The following is a 13,445-nucleotide window of genomic DNA, read 5'->3' as shown; positions in this document are numbered from 1 at the left end:
CCCCCCCCCCCCCCCGCCCAAGAAGAGAAAGCACTAGACCCATCATAGTAGTGCCGGCAATTTGCCACACTGCTCTATGACCTTTTTAATTTTAAGGGCTGCGGGAAAGCCGACAGGTGCAAAGGAGCACGTGGTTCGGACAGAGACATCCCTTGGGGGAGGATCTGTTAATGGAGATTCTCTATGTCCTAGTAAGGAGGAGAAAATGGAAGATGATAAAATATGGGTAGGATCTGATGAGAAACAGACAAATGAAAGAGTTCCATTCAATTACATCATGTAATGGCAGACAAAATGCTAAAAAGTGACAAGTTTTTAAAGTATTTATATACAAATGCAAGAAGTCTAAATAATAAGATGGGTGAACTATAGTGTCTTGTATTAAATGAGGATATTGATATAATAGGCATCACAGAAACGTGGTGGAATGAGGATAATCAATGGGACACCGTAATACCAGGGTATAAAATATAGCAGAAGGACAGAACAGGTCGTGTTGGTGTGGGAGTGGCACTATATGTGAAAGAAAGCATAGAATCAAATGAAGTAAAAACCTTAAATGAACCAAACTGTACCATAGAATCTCTGGATAGTAATTCCCTGCTCAAATAATAAGAATATGGCAGTAGGGCTATATTACCGACCACCTGACCAGGATGGTGATAGTGACTGTGAAATGCTCAGTGAGATTAGAGAGGCTATAAAAACAAAAAAAATCAATAATAAGGGGGATTTCAACTATCCCTGTATTGACTGGGTACATGTCACCTCAGGACGGGATGCAGAGATAAAGTGTCTTGACACCTTAAATGACTGCTTCTTGGAGCAGCTAGTCCTGGAACCCACAAGAGGAGAGGCAATTCTTGATTTAGTCCTAAGTGGAGCACAGGATCTGTCACTATTACCAAGCAGTCCAGATATATTCACCTCTTGGACCAGATCCTGTGCTGCACTTAGGACTAAATCAAGGGAAACCCCACAGCAGCAGGGAAACCCCACAGCAGCCCAACACTGTAGCATTTAATTTCAGAAAGGGGGACTACACAAAAATGAGCAAGTTAGTTAAACAGAAATTAAAAGGTACACTGCCAAAAGTGAAATCCTTGCAAGCTTCATGGAAACTTTTTAAAGACACCATAATAGAGGCTCAACTTAAATATACACCCCAAATTAAAAAACATAGTAAGAGAATCAAAAAAGTGCCCCCGTGGCTAAACAACAAAGTAAAAGAAGCAGTGAAAGATGAAAAAGGCATCCTTTAAAAAATGGAAGTTAAAATTCTAGTGAGGAAAATAGAAAGGAGCATAAACTCTGGCAAATGAAGTGTAAAAATATTCAGATTTTCAGAAAGCCTTTGACAAGGTCCCTCACCAAAGGCTCTTAAGCCAAATAAGCTGTTTTGGTATTTTATCATGGGAAGGTCCTCTCATGGATTGGTAAGTGGTTAAAAGATAGGAAACAAAGGGTAAAAATAAATGGTCAGTTTTCAGAGTGGATAGCGGTAAATAGTGGTGTCCCCCAGGGGTCTGTACTGGGACCAGTCCTATTCAACATATTCTTAAATGTTCTGGCAAAAGGGGTAAACAAGGTGGCAAAATTTGCAGATGAGACAAAACTACTCAAAATAGTTAAGTCCCAAGGAGACTGCAAAGAGCTACAAAAGGATCTCACAAAACTGGGTGACTGAGCAACAAAATGGCAGTTGGAATACAGTGTTGATAAATGCAAAGTACTGCACATTGGAAAACATAATCCCAACTATACATATAAAATGATGGGGTCTAAATTAGCTGTTACCATTCAAGAAAGAGATCTTGGAGTCATTGTGGATAGTTCTCTGAAAACATCCATTCAATATGCAGCGGCAGTCAAAAAAGTGAACAGAATCTTGGGAATCATTAGGAAAGGGATAGATAATAAAACAGAAAATATCATATTGCCTGTATATAAATCCATGGTATGCCCATTTCTTGAATACTGCGTGCAGATGTGGTTGCCCCATCTCAAAAAAGATATATTGGAATTGGAGAAGTTTCAGAAAAGGGCAACAAAAATGATTAGGGGTATGGAACTGCTGCCATATGAGGAGAGATTAATAAGACTGGGACTTTTCAGCTTGGAAAAGAGACGACGTGGGGAGGTAGTGGGGGGGATATGATAGAGGTCTATAAAATCATGACTGGTGTGCAGAAAGTAAATAAGGAAGTATTATTTACTCCTTCTCGTAACACAAGAATGAGGGGTCAGCAAATGATATTAATAGGCAGCAAATTTAAAACGAACAAAAGGAAGTATTTTTTCACACAATGCACAGTCAACCTGTGGAACTCCTTGTCAGAGGATGTTGTGAAGGCCAAGACTATAACAGGGTTCAAAAAAGAACTAGATAGAATATCAGGGTTGGAAGGGACCGCAGGAGATCATCTAGTCCAACCCCCTGCTCAGAGCAGGGCCAATCCCAGATTTTTGCCCCAATCCCTGAATGGCCCCGTCAAGGATTGAACTCACAATCCTGGGTTTAGCAGGCCAATGCTCAAACCACTGAGCTATCATGGAGGATAGGTCTGTCAATGGCTATTAGCCAGGATGGGCAGGGATGGTGTCCCTAGCCTCTGTTTGCCAGAAGCTGGGAGTGGGCGACAAGGGATGGATCACTTGATGATTACCTGTTCTGTTCATTCCCTCTGGGGCACCTGGCACTGGCCACTGTTGGAAGACCGGATACTGGGCTAGACGGACCTTAGGTCTGACCCAGTATGGCCATTCTTATATCATAGCACACTATTACTGAAAAATTGCTTGCTTTTTCATTTTAACCATATAATTATAAAATAAATCAATTGGCATATAAATATTGTGTTTATATTTCAGTGTGCAGTATAAACAAGTCATTGTCTTTATGAAATTTTAGTTTGTACTGACTTTGCCAGTGTTTTTTATCTAACCGGTTGTAAAACTAGACAAATATATACATATGTTGATGTATTCCTAGGAAGACCTCTGTATACCCCCATAACTGTTTCAAAGATCCAAAAATTGATATTTATGTTTGAAGAAAATAGTAGTCCCAACAAATTCAAAACTTTTTAATGTATTAATGATTTATAATTAAAAGAAGCATTAAAAATTATATCAATTTTCAGTTGATAAAAGAAGAACTTAGCATCATTTAAGCTCTGCTTACATGAAACAATTTCTATAACACTTTTATATTTGTATTTATATTTTACATGCATCTGGAAGATAGATTTATATATGAAAATAACATAATACATGTCATATATGTTAAAAAATGTACCAGCTCCTGGCAGCTGTGCTAGAAACTATGGGAAAAGGGTCACAATGCACAGGTAAAGCAGCGGTGGGAAGGAGTGCTGCGTATGGAGGCACTGCACTGTTCTACATAACTAAGGCTGCTTAATGCGCACACACTCAACAGTTGCAGTTACAAACAATTCCAACAACACTTAGTTGTGTCACTTGCTTCTGAAATGGTGCATGTCTCTGCGGTAGATGAGCCTCTCGTATTGATACGTGCCACAATCAAGAAAGGATGAAGAGTAGTCATCCTTACGAACAAATCTAACGCAGTTCTTAAGGTGGTATTCAGTGCATGGGTATTACAGTAATGAGTACGCTAGAAATACATATGGCTGCTTTAATGTCATAATGTCTGACTGGTAATGAGTCTGAAAAAAAATAGTAATCCCATTTGCCAGCCAGGGATCACCAAAGATCTGGTTGCGTCACTCCTGTTCCTCTTCTCTTCCCCCCTCCCCCCCCATGTTCCCCCTCAAAGAGGGGTTGGTATAGCTGCTATGTTGGGTCTGTGCCAGCTGATGGCTTTCTGCCCCACACCAGGGTAATCCTCAATTGGAAAGATCTGGCTGCTTTACAGTCCAAAGGGGCCATATTCTGGAGTGGTGCCCTATGTCTTTTCAGCTGTGGGAACTGAAATAAGTCTCTGCAACTTGGACTCCAGTTTAATGGGCAACGCAATTTCACTGACTTAATCCATCACAGTTATAATCTTAGGCCAAAAAAGTACAGTACAAATTAGCTTCATCTAAACATTGTCCATGTTTCATTGAAATGATTGTTTTTAACATTGTTAAACTAGTATCTGTGCCATTTTTCTAGAATTCTTATTATGCTGCAAAAACAAATGACATCTTTACTCACAGACCATTTGGAGGACACCTGGAAAATCCAAGACCCTTCAGAAGACCCTTTAAGGTATTGTTTGACTCTTGCCAAGTGTATGTGTTGCATAAGGTTTCATTTCAGGCTGTGGTGTTGTGATTTAGGCATGTTGCACTAAACAGACATGTTAGTGGTGAGATTTTCAAAAATGGTCAGCATTGGCTGAACTTTGTTCCCATTGAAATAATGGGGGCTTGCCTTGACTTCAGTAGGAATGTTTGAAAATTCCACTCCTTTCCCTTCCCCTGCCCCCAAGCCCTCCTGTAACAGCTGGAGTGCTATCATATTTTGAAAGACTAAGTTACTAGAATTTGGACTCTCCCAGGTAGGTAAGAGAGCTGACTTTCTCAGGGTGTAATTTTAAATAACATTAAGGGAGAGGGCAAACAGAATGGCAAAACAGTAAGGTTGAAAGGAGAGTTGGGCAAGGAAGGAGGGAGTGGCAAGATCATGGGGCTAGTGTTGGACAATAGAAGAGGAAAAAAACCCTTAAAAATCAATTTTAGAATCAAAATTGCAGAAAAAATGGGAGATTACTAAAACATCTGGCCAATAAATAGACTTGGAAAGACATTAGGGTTTTTAATCAGTAAATGTTGGTAAACATTGATTTCACCATACACACAAAAACCAACAAAAATATTTCTATCCATAATAGACATTCACAGATAGGCAAAGTAAGAGAAATACTGCTTCAGAATTTGATTTAAGGATACTTACTTTGTATTTTTTTGACATGTGAAGTTGACAATTTTGTGTTTCAACAGTTATAAAGCTTTAACTTTTTGAATCACCATCTACTGTCATTAAATAACTATTGCCTGACCCTCTCCATAACTTCCCACAACTGTGAAAATTTAAATAGATAATTGGGGGGGAAAAAAGCTTAAACATTACTATCAGTCAAAATTTATTTTAAAAAAACAGAAATCAAATTCTGTCAAATCTGCCTATGAGGAAACACCTTATATGAATATATTCACTCCTAACTTCATTATTTTTTTGAATACTGTTCCACTAATTTTTTTTTTTTAAATTAAGCGTGGTGGAATGTTGTAGTTGTCATAACACTACATGAGAGATTCAGAGTATTTTCCACGTTTAAGAGAAAACATCATCTTTTTTAGTTGCACTTCTACTGCATTTTGTTTGCATTTTTCATGTAAAATTGCCTTAAATCTATATGATGACTCCCAAACAGTAATCTTTTTATGTTTTTATATTTTCTCATTATTCTATCGGATAAGTATTGCTTTTAGGTTTTGTTTACAGGAACTAGGGTGGCCAGACAGCAAGTGTGAAAAATCGGGACAGGGAATGGGGTTTAATAGGTGCCTATATAAGAAAAAGCCCCCAAAATTGGGGCTGTCCTTATAAAATCAGGACATCTGGTCACCCTAACAGAAACCCCAAGATGTAAGAGAGTCAGCAAAATCACCCGATTCTGGGGTACTGCATTGGCTTCCCAATGTGTCTTGACTGTAAAAGGCACCCTAGGGTCAAAGTCAATTAAATGTAAAACAAAGATTACTTGTTATCTCTTCCTTCCTGTTGTGAGTGGCATGCTGTGCGTGGGCCCAATTAGGTCCATTCATAATGGGAAAACGCTGATCAAATCTGGGTCAACCTCTTCTAGTTTTTCATTTAAAAGTGGCCTTGGTATAAGGCAATTAGGTCACTGACTCATGGTCCAGAATATCCCTTTTCTCCATGAGCCACGTGAATGGTGGAGAGATGTGACCACTGTTAATCCACTTCTTCCACAGAACACATTTCAGATAAGCCACCGAATAATGCTTGATATTTTACAAGGTTGCTGCAAGGATTTTTTTTCTTTTTTAAAACTTGTGTAAGGTAGGTAGGCATTATCCTCATTTTACAGATAGGGAAATTGAGGCAGAATTATTATGACCAAGTATATACGGGTAGTTGGCATCAAAGCCTAAATTCAAATTTCAGACTTCCTGATTCTTAACTATACTTAAAACAATGGAACCATTAGATAGAAATGACTTTCAGGCTCTCTCATCCTGGCTAGTGATGTCTTGCTCTGTAGCCTATTATTAAATGCACTTAGCCAACCAGTCCCACCAGATTAAAAGAAAAACAAACTTTCCTCAAGATAAAGTTCATAGTGTTATAAAATTAGTCTTTTTTTAGGTATTACTTTAGTTTACAGGTTAAAGTCATCTTACACTAAAATTACATTACATAGAATATTATTTTGGGATCCTTTGGTGTACACCTTACCATAATGGCACCTGTGTCACCACCTCCCGTCTATTACCAGCACAGGGGAAGTAGATGGTTCTGTTATACCAGGCTGATCCCTGCCTGCCATATCAACCCTTTGGTCTGTTGGCACTTGATGTAACTTAAAGCAGCCTGAAGTCTGGCTTAATTCATGTCAACTTGGAATTCTGTGTAGGATTGGGGGAACGTAAAGGTGAGCTTTAAGCCACTGTTGCATTCATGCACGCAACTTGTGCTGTCCACCCCTGTGCTGCAGCCAATAATATCTTCCCTTGTGCTTCAGTATAACTACGGGTAAACAGCATATGCAGCAGCACTATGTTTTGGTATGGGAAAAATGATATTGATTTATTGACTTAAAATTCCTAATCTAAAATTTCATCAACTTGTTTTTTGTATTGAATTTTCTCTTGTATTGCATATAATTTTTTTCTTATGTTGTTGAAGGTGGATTGCATTCAATATACCTGAGATGGTAGTTTGACTGCTTTCTAATGTTAATATATCTTTATTAACCAAAAGACTTAGGCAAATCTCTTTTCCCTTATGTATGAAACAAGTTCTGTTGAGTCACTAAACAGAAGTGTTTTGTTCAGAATACTTCAAAATTGGTTGTCTGTGGTGTGTGTTAACTTCTATATGAAAAGAGTAACACACTCTAGAGGAGCAGTTTTATAAAGGGATACCCAAAATTTTTAGGTTTAAAAAGCTCTTCCTTTGACTTAGTGATTCACAATGCACCCAAGGGATGAGGGCAATCAGTAAACCCACTTGGTATGTTTATCATTTAAATAAAATCATTATCCTGGAATTCTGATGATTTCATTAACTATTCATGTTCTACAGTCATGGTTGTATGGTGGGATAGCTTAGATGTTTATATTATTTGGTATATAGTCTCTGCTTTTAAAAATAAAATATTTTGAAAAGCAATGTTACTTCATTTTTGAAGTGATGGTTTCAGAAACAAACAATATTAGCAATCTTTGTAAAGTAGTTTTACATTGATTATTAAATGAAATTTAGAACCTTAGATTGTTTCATGTTTCAAACTGAAACATCTTAAGATTTTCCAAATAACTTGGAGCAGTGGAGTAATTTTGTAGCAGAATCTGTTTAAATTGCATAAATTTGTCTTTGAAGAGTGTTAGTAATTTGGAGTAAGCTACACTTTGGTTTTGTGGAATTTGATACTGAACATAGTGGTAGGTAGGATCTAAACACATTACTATCTATTTTTGGTATTTCTAATGTGTCTACCATCACAGTGCCTTGTTGCCAAATATATAATTAAGCTTCTGGTTAGGTTTATCTACAATTGACTATATTCTTCATCAGTGTTGTCTTTTTGGTTTTTTTTTCTCCACTTTTGTGTGGATCAAATGATTGCCTTAGTTCAGACGTAGAACCTATGACAGCAGCAGCTCCACTCCCATTCCTTCCTCTTACTCTGTCTATCCGTTATTTGCTTATTTCCATAGAGAGAGACATGCAGGGGCATAGCCTTGGAACCATCTTCCTAACCACTCCTGCTAGGATGAAGACCAGAAGGTGTGGAAGGAGAGGGAAGCTCAGTAGCTTTCTCCCAAGCTGGAAACAGTAGTGATGGCTGTTGGAAAGCCTTGGGGCCTCCTCTCATGGTAGGAGGCAGATGCCTCCTGGTGGAAGAACTCCCCTGCTCAATGCAAGATGCCTGTCAATTGGGGCACAGGCTGCCCATTCACATAGTTTAGGGGGAATCTTGGTTTTTACCTTGCCAAGGTTCACGGGCTTAATTTAGAATTTTAAAAACATTTCAGTTTCCCCTATTGTGACAATATATTTGCATAAAGGATGGTATTGTATTTATTGTATCCTGAGAACAGTCAGGTTTGGACTTATTCTGATCTCCTGTGAGAAGTTGAGCATTTGGCAGCTATCTGCCATGAATCCTGTGCCTCCAACTCCAATAAGCTTCACCATGGTCGCTGACGTGTTCATCTTTCCTGGTAAATGCAGCTTTCTCAGTATATCATGGATGGATACAGGGTCTTTGAAATAGAAAAAGGCTTCTAGGAATTTGTATAAATGAGCTCCTCCCTTGTGCAAGCCTTTTTTAGCTGCACATTGCAAGTTTACTGAAAAACTGGTACAAAATATATTGCGTATGTGAAGCACGTGATTTTTTCCCCCCAACTCTGTCAGATTGATACGGAATGTTACCAGAACACTCAAAAGCACTTTTCAGTGAGGGCTATTTTCATGACAAATTTCAGCTTTCTTCTTCTAGCAGTTAAAGTTGTTCATGAAAAGTTACAAGACTTTTACATGGGGAAGGTTTCTGCTCTCCCTCTTGCATTCTCCTTGTATTCAAAAGCAGATTTAACAATTTTTTATTAAAACTCCTTAAAAAAAAAAATCACCTTCTGTCAAGACCAAGTTTGAAAACTTCAAACAAAATGTTCAAAAACAATCTGAGAAACTATAATAAATGAGGTTGGAATTTTTTATATTATTCTTATACTGCACCCTTTTGTGTGGCATCTGAGTGCCTGTGAATGGAAAACATAACACAAACTTAATTATAGTGGACACTGCTGCTCCCACTACATATGTTGTCTGTCCACTCTAGTATTTATAGTGCCATTGACTTTCTATTTCTGTTTCTCTGTGGCCTTCTCCCTCAGTTCTACTTCAAGTGAGTTTACAGTAGCCCAATATAGAGGTGAAGGAAGCATAGCTCTGTGGCTAGGTGTTCTTCCTATGGTTTTAAAGACTGAAGTGATTCCAGGTAAATTTGATATTTTACATTCAACATATGAACCAGAGACAGCTCTTGGATGCAATCCTGGGTCCTTTAAAGTCAGTGGGTTGCCATTGAGTTAATCAGGCCAGGATTTTACTCTTGAAGTTTACTTATTAGAACAGCTGTTTATATAGAGAGATGCTCACACACACCCCAAAAAGGAGCTTGTCTCTCCCCTTCCACCTCATTTGTTGCCCACATTATACAACCTCTTCAGTGCTCATAATTTTGATATCAAAACCTGTTCTATGCAGATAACTTGAGCTACTTTGGACTGTTGCCCAGTATGTGCGACACTGCAGTTCTGTGATATGAACAGTGAGTACGGGTCTGGGAAGTATTTAATAGGAGGCAAAGAAGAGGCATATGCATTTATAAATGAATAATACTTCAGTACTGTAAGTTTTTGTGTGTGTATAATTGTGTAATTGTAACTTTAAAAGAGTTGAATACAATAAAATACAAAAGGCCTTTTTGACCAGAGTTCCGAAATTCGATCATTTTGTCCATTTTTTCTTTTTTTCCCCTCTACAGAACAACTTTACAGATGGTCGATTGCAACACAGTTATAAATCAGGCTTAGTACAGAAGGGTTTATATATTCAGGCTAAGTACCAGCGGCTACGTTCTGCTGGTGTAAGGGGATTTACCACTTATAAATTCAGAGAAGGAGTTTTGAGGAAAGAAAAGGTGAGTTGGATTAAAATTAATTTTCTCTAAACTTTTTTTTGATATATAAAATGTGAGTATCCACTCCTATTTCAGAATCCACTTGGAGTTGTTTGTCTAGCTTGTATGGATATTCTTTGGAGTACTAAAATGACATTCTTCCCCTCCTCCCCCTAATCCAAAAAACTTGGTAACTGAGGGCAGGTCTACGTTATGGGGGTAAGTCGACCTAAGTTACGCAACTCCAGCTACGTGAATGACGTAGCTGGAGTCTACATATCTCTTAGGTCAACTTATTGCAGTGTCTACACCACGGTGGGTCGATGGGAGAAACTCTCCTGTCGGCTTACCTTATGCTTCTCGTTCTGGTGGAGTACTGGAGTTGATGGGAGAGCGATCTTTGATCGATTTTAGCGGTCTTCATTAGACCCGCTAAATCGACCCCCCAGTGGAGTGATCACTGCAGCATCGATCCACAGTAAGTGTAGACATACCCTGAGACTTTTGGTTAGCTGTAGGTCAGCTATGGCCTCTGACATTGCCTCTCTTTTGAAATCTCAGTTTGGGCAATCCTTTCTGCAGCTCAACTAAGCTAATTTTCCATCTGTAAGTGGGAAGCTGGTCGAAGACTGTTTTGTGTGTCCTTTCAAACAATTGGTTAACTAAATTCTATTGTATGAATATGTGCTCTTTTTCAGTACATTACCTAAGGATCCAAGCCAAATATTCACCTTATAAACCATCTAATTCATACATGTTGGAGTGCTATATTTACAAGCAGCGTACAGAACAATGCATGTTCACGTTTACATCCTTAGTTGCACTGAGATCTATTACAGGCAATCCTTGTGCATAAAAGGCAGACTGAACCCCCCCCTCAATGCTAGAAACTGGGACTGGATGATGGGGTGAATCACTCAAGAAATTGCCCTGTTCTGTTCACTACCTCCGATGCATCTGGCACCAGCCACTGTTGGAAGACAGGGTACTGGGCTAGATGGACCATTGGTCTGACCCAGTATGGCCATTCTTATGTTCTTAAATTCGGTATCTAAAATATTTTCCTGTTTGTATATAAGCTTGCTTAATTGTGCAACTTCTGTTTTTAAAATACTCAAATGAGTGGTAGCACTCTGCAAAGTCGTGCTACAGCAGTAGTAATTCATGAAGAATTTTTGGGGTACCCTGAACTGGTAGGATCTCCCATCAGTATTAGTGTAACATTGACAGGGCACAGTTTAACACAGTTAGGAGTATCCATGTTGTAATAACTTCGTAGGGTGCACAGGACAACACTGTTATAGCACCTGATGGAGTATCATGTTACAGTTTATAGAATCATGTCAGGAGTCATGAATAGTGTAAGGCTCAGTAACAAATAGGGTACCTCAATATTAGTATAGCATCATAAACCCCCTATTTGAATTGTCTCAGCATAATCTAAAATGTATCTTCCTTTCTTGTTTTATAACCATGGGGTCTAATCCATATTACAAATTGTTAAACATGCCGGACAGATGTTTTTGGCATGGTTAGACTAGTGATGTAGATAAAGTCTGAGAACACTGCAAAGGCCGTATACTACTACTCTTGAGGGAACAGGGCGTGCTTCTCACATCACTAAACAATGACAGTCCTGACCATTCCTTTCTAAGACCTCTGATAAATACCCATGCTTGCTAGATGGAAAAAGAAAATGACTGAAAGATCAATTTTCAGAATACAGAATCATTCGGAATTATAAACTTGTATTATAATACAAATGTACAATTTCTTCACTATAATCAGCAAACAGATGTCACTGCCACGTAAATTTCCTATTGCTATTTTATAATTCGATGCTAGAAATTCTTGTTTAAAATTCATTAAAATAATCTTAAAATCTGGCTGCCAAAGATTACAGCATGAATTGTTGATCAGTATAATTAGGCTTTTTTAAATATTAATTTTATAACAAATGAAGAAATCTAATACCTCCCAGTTACAGTAAAATAAATCCTGTATTAATATGTATAATGTGGCCTTTTTTCCTGTATGCAACTAGCAGTTTAGAAAGCCTCATCATGGCAACGTGTTCTTACGTTTCAGTAATTCATGTATTTCTACCCACATAGTAAACTTGTTAAATAGTTGATATTTGTTAAAATGGGTTACAATTGGTATGATTTATATGGATTTTTTTTAAAAGTGCTAATCTATCGTGTTTCTTGCTGAAAGTTGATTTTTTTAAAAAGAATTGAATGTCCCCACTTAAATTATACTTTGATGTTCAAAGTAAACAATTTTAAGTTTTTTAATCTAAACTATTTTTCCAAAAGCTTCTACCTGAAACAAATTCTCAGTCACATTTTATAATAAATGACTTTAATAAACAAACAGTTTGTTTTCAAGTCTAGCAAGTCAAGAAGTTACTTAAAAGATAAGCATATTAGAGATTGTTATAAACATGTATGAACCCTTTATAAACTATAATTGTGCTATTCCGTGTCAGCCAAAACTCATCTTAAATATTAATCTACACATTCAAAACTATAAAATGACTGTTTATTCACCATATTAGTCAAAGTATTTTCAGTACATAGTGTGTTAACAAACTTTGATTTGCTAGAATAGGTACTTTGCAGGTTTTAAGAGTGCTCCTTTCTAATTAGTGTATTAAAACTGCTGCTTTTGCATGACCCATGTGCCTTCTAAGGGGTAAACTGCAAACTCCCTGCCTGCACTGGTGTGCAGTTATTCACACAAGTAGTCCAACTGATATTAATGGTGCTGCTTGAGTAACTTCTCATCAATATGATGAAGGGGTTCACAACACAGTTGCCAACTTTCACATGGTAAATAAGCATCCCGACTTTCACAGTAAGACAAAAATCAAGCTAATCCCATTTCAAAACAAGGCCAAAACAAGCCAATCCCTAAGAACCCCAGCACTCTATGTGACTAGATCCCCCCGGCGTGCAGTCTGGGACTGTGGTGGGCCCGCTGTGCACCCCTCCCCCCCCCTTGCCCCTGCTTGCCGGGAGCCAATAAAAAAAAAGAAGCTACAAGCCAAAAACTAGCCAACAGTCAACTCTCACAAGCCAATTAAGCCAAAAACAAGCCCAATTTCTGTTTGTTTGTTTTCTCGTGGGTTTGGCATGTCTGGTTCACAACCTAGCTATGAGTGAATAAAAGAACAGATTTAAGTGTTTGTACTCTAATGTACTAGTATTTTTTCTGGTCCCAAAGTTTGACCGTTTAGTATATATTTACGTTATTTGGCCAGAATTTTCAAACTTGGTAAGCACTTAAAGGTAAATAAATAAGTTCCCTGCTTTTCAGAGATGCGGAGCTTCTGCTGACTTTGGAAAAGTTGGCATACATTGTATGATTTACTTTAGCCTTGCAAAATTGACATGAAAATGTACCAGTCCAGGCACAATTCATACTCACCTACTCTTTGCTATGATACTAAATGACTAAAAAACCCTACAGTATTACCTGTTTAAAATATTTTGTCCTTGGCAAGTAAAATTTTGCAAAGCTGATTACTTAT

The 13,445-nt window shown here is 37.9% G+C and overlaps 1 protein-coding gene across 3 annotated transcripts in view; it reads left to right on the top strand.

Annotated features, from left to right (window-relative positions):
* The window catches only part of LOC113406241 (BCLAF1 and THRAP3 family member 3-like), a 41,905-nt gene that overhangs the window by 25,481 nt on the left and 2,979 nt on the right, over positions 1 to 13,445 (top strand). For 2 of the 3 annotated variants that reach the window (XM_026649835.1, XM_026649820.1), the window contains 2 exons: positions 4,141 to 4,236; positions 9,776 to 9,931. In XM_026649835.1, coding sequence (XP_026505620.1) covers positions 4,141 to 4,236; positions 9,776 to 9,931 — 252 coding nt within the window. Of the gene's footprint in view, positions 1 to 4,140; positions 4,237 to 7,937; positions 9,713 to 9,775; positions 9,932 to 13,445 lie in introns of those variants that run through there. The other variant, XM_026649828.1, reaches the window with a different exon arrangement.

This window comes from Terrapene carolina, unplaced genomic scaffold, assembly GCF_002925995.2.
Source record: "Terrapene carolina triunguis isolate 2854851 unplaced genomic scaffold, T_m_triunguis-2.0 Scaffold23, whole genome shotgun sequence".
NCBI lineage: Eukaryota > Metazoa > Chordata > Testudines > Emydidae > Terrapene > Terrapene triunguis.
The sequence above is the reverse complement of the archived record's forward strand: the minus strand, read 5'-3'. Positions and strand labels throughout refer to the sequence as shown.